This window comes from Penaeus chinensis, chromosome 20 (assembly GCF_019202785.1).
Source record: "Penaeus chinensis breed Huanghai No. 1 chromosome 20, ASM1920278v2, whole genome shotgun sequence".
In the NCBI taxonomy this organism is placed as follows: domain Eukaryota; kingdom Metazoa; phylum Arthropoda; class Malacostraca; order Decapoda; family Penaeidae; genus Penaeus; species Penaeus chinensis.
This window is the reverse complement of record NC_061838.1, coordinates 2613213-2615712: the sequence shown is the minus strand read 5'-3', so window position 1 is coordinate 2615712 and position 2500 is coordinate 2613213. Positions and strand designations below refer to the sequence as shown.

Below are 2500 nucleotides of genomic sequence, written 5' to 3'. Positions count from 1 at the left end.
CACGAAGCTATTTAGCCATAAACTCTTGACCTCATTAATGGGCACTACAATAGGATGCTGCCCTACCAAAACCAAGCTTCAATGCCTCATGTAACTAGCCAATAAATTCCTTTCTAAGACTAGTTCCTTTCAGTTTCAAAGCTCAAACTTCTTGGTCACTGATTGCTGATATGGCCTTGGGAGGACAAACTATACATATATAACTACATTATACAAAAAGCTAAAAAAGTGAGAGAAAAACAAGATGGAGAGGGAGAGGGAGAGCAAAAAGGGAGAAGCTGAGAAAACAGAAAGAAAGTGAAGCAGAGAAAGGAATGTGATAAAAGGGAAAAAATAGAGGTGAAGCAGAGAGGACAGGAGAGTGATAAAGGGGAAACAAACACAAACTAAAGCAAGCATGCATTTCTTTGTGTACCAGATTGTTCATTTCAGATTCCTGTTCAGTTGTACAGATTAGTGTTTGCGTATCCATGTGTTTTTTTTGTTTTTATTCTTTCCTCTCAATCCTATTTTTTATTCTAATCTTTAAAATCCTTTGTCTTCAGTTCTCCAAAGGCTCTGTTATTAATGTTTGAAAGGAAAAGAAAGGGATTATACATGAAACTATCAAAGAAGAAAAAATCAAGCACAAAATAGGAAATCTGATGAAAAACTGAAAAGAAAATACAGTATTATTACCTGAATTCTAGTCTATAAACTGATGATAATTTGCCACAAGCAATACAGACATGAGGATCTAGGTTCCCACTAGTAAAACAAAAATAAAATCAAGGAAATACATAAAAAATAAATAAATAAAACAAAATAATAATAATAATAATAATAATAATAATAATAATAATAATAATAGTAATAACAATAATGATAAAATTAATAACACAACAAAATAAAAGAAAAACAAAGAAGAGCAGGCTTGTAGGACAGCAGGAAGAGAATGAGATGGCTTGGCATAACTTACGATGTTTCTCCCTTCCTACGTCTAAAGAAACGACTGGCTGGCCTCCTGGTCCGCCTGAAAGGGAGTCACGACGGAGGGTTCTTAAGAAAGGAGTGAGGCTCATTGTCAAAGATGCAAGCTTTTAACTTTCTTTTTTCTTTTCTCTCTCGCGCTCTCTCTCTCTCTCTATTTTTTTTTCTCTCTCTCTCTCTTTCTCTCTTTTACTGGTAAGAAAGCAAAGGTTAAAAGTGATGCAATTCACAGATGGCGAATTGAGCAGGTGAAGACAAATGACTGAGTATCATCAAGTAATTAATCACAGCAGGCTAGTTAATTCTTTTTGTAAACCTTGACAAAAATAGACTTGCTTGTAAATTTAAACTCTGCAAAATCTGACAATGATTAGATAACAATATATCAGTACAAAGAGAATGTTAATTACACAATATATATCTATATATATATCAAATACATTGAAATAAACAAATTGTAATCAAGATATACCCTATATCTACTAAACCATGTCAAGTATATGGACAGAATTTAATCAATCTTGCCTTACACCAACCATAATGATTAGACTTCACAACACAAAATATTAATTGAAGAGAGGAAACTTCCCTTGAGACAACAGCTCTTAATGAGGACAGTCACCAGTCTGCAAGTTAAGATTACCATCAAAAGCTTGTATCGAGGATAATAAACACTCACTGTACTAGCCACTTAAAAATGCAAATCAAAATAGTAAAAATAAGAGGAGGGAGCCACGGCAACACAAATTGCTTTCAGTTAAGAGCTAAGCTGCGGTCAGTGATAAAAGCTACAACAAAATCATTGGGAAAGGTAAGAAAATGCAAAAGCTTACCTCCAGTGATAAAATAGCATTTTATAAAGCACAACACAAAAGCAACTTTTGCCAAGACAGTCTCATGAAGTGTAACTGAATAACTCCTCTCACGAAGCCAGGCACACAGCATGGGAGTAGGTACCAAGGGCTCCTTAATGGAAGTATAACATTGTAACAGGAACAAAACAGAAATTGGGAGTTATTCCCTATAAGAGAAACAAGAACCATTCTCATACCACTAAAGGCATGCACAGCTTAAATTTCATCTGGAAAGGGAAACCCGCTGTAGGTAGTAAGAATCACAACCATGGACAAAACAAAGGTGGATGATGGTTATACATTACACATAAAAAAAAAAATGATGTTAAAAAATCTCACATGTGACAAGCATCACTTATCTTGTTCATGCTAACAAGTTTATAAAATCATACTGGAGGCAGACATAAATATACCAGTATAATCTTGTTTTGGACAATTATACAAATCATTTTAATTGTACATCTCATATTTCTTGTCAATATATCAAGTAATATTAAAAAAAAAACATGTACTGATTATATCCAGGCAGTAAATACATACATTTCTGAATAAACTCCACACTAACAATTCATTTTGGTGTAACACCTACAGAAACACCTACATATTCTGAAGTAAAAACTAGCTGTTACATTTATCTTTTTTTGTTCAAACTGCAGGAACACCTACATTTGAGTTTG

The 2500-nt window shown here is 33.7% G+C and overlaps 1 protein-coding gene across 4 annotated transcripts in view; it reads right to left on the bottom strand.

Annotated features, from left to right (window-relative positions):
* LOC125036172 (proteasome activator complex subunit 4-like) overlaps window positions 1-2500 on the bottom strand; it is a 50678-nt gene that overhangs the window by 28528 nt on the left and 19650 nt on the right. For 2 of the 4 annotated variants that reach the window (XM_047628609.1, XM_047628610.1), the window contains exon 4: window positions 959-1012. The exons of the other annotated variants lie outside the window; for them this stretch is intronic. In XM_047628609.1, coding sequence (XP_047484565.1) covers window positions 959-1012 — 54 coding nt within the window. The remainder of the gene's footprint in view (window positions 1-958; window positions 1013-2500) is intronic. 4 annotated transcript variants of the gene reach the window in all.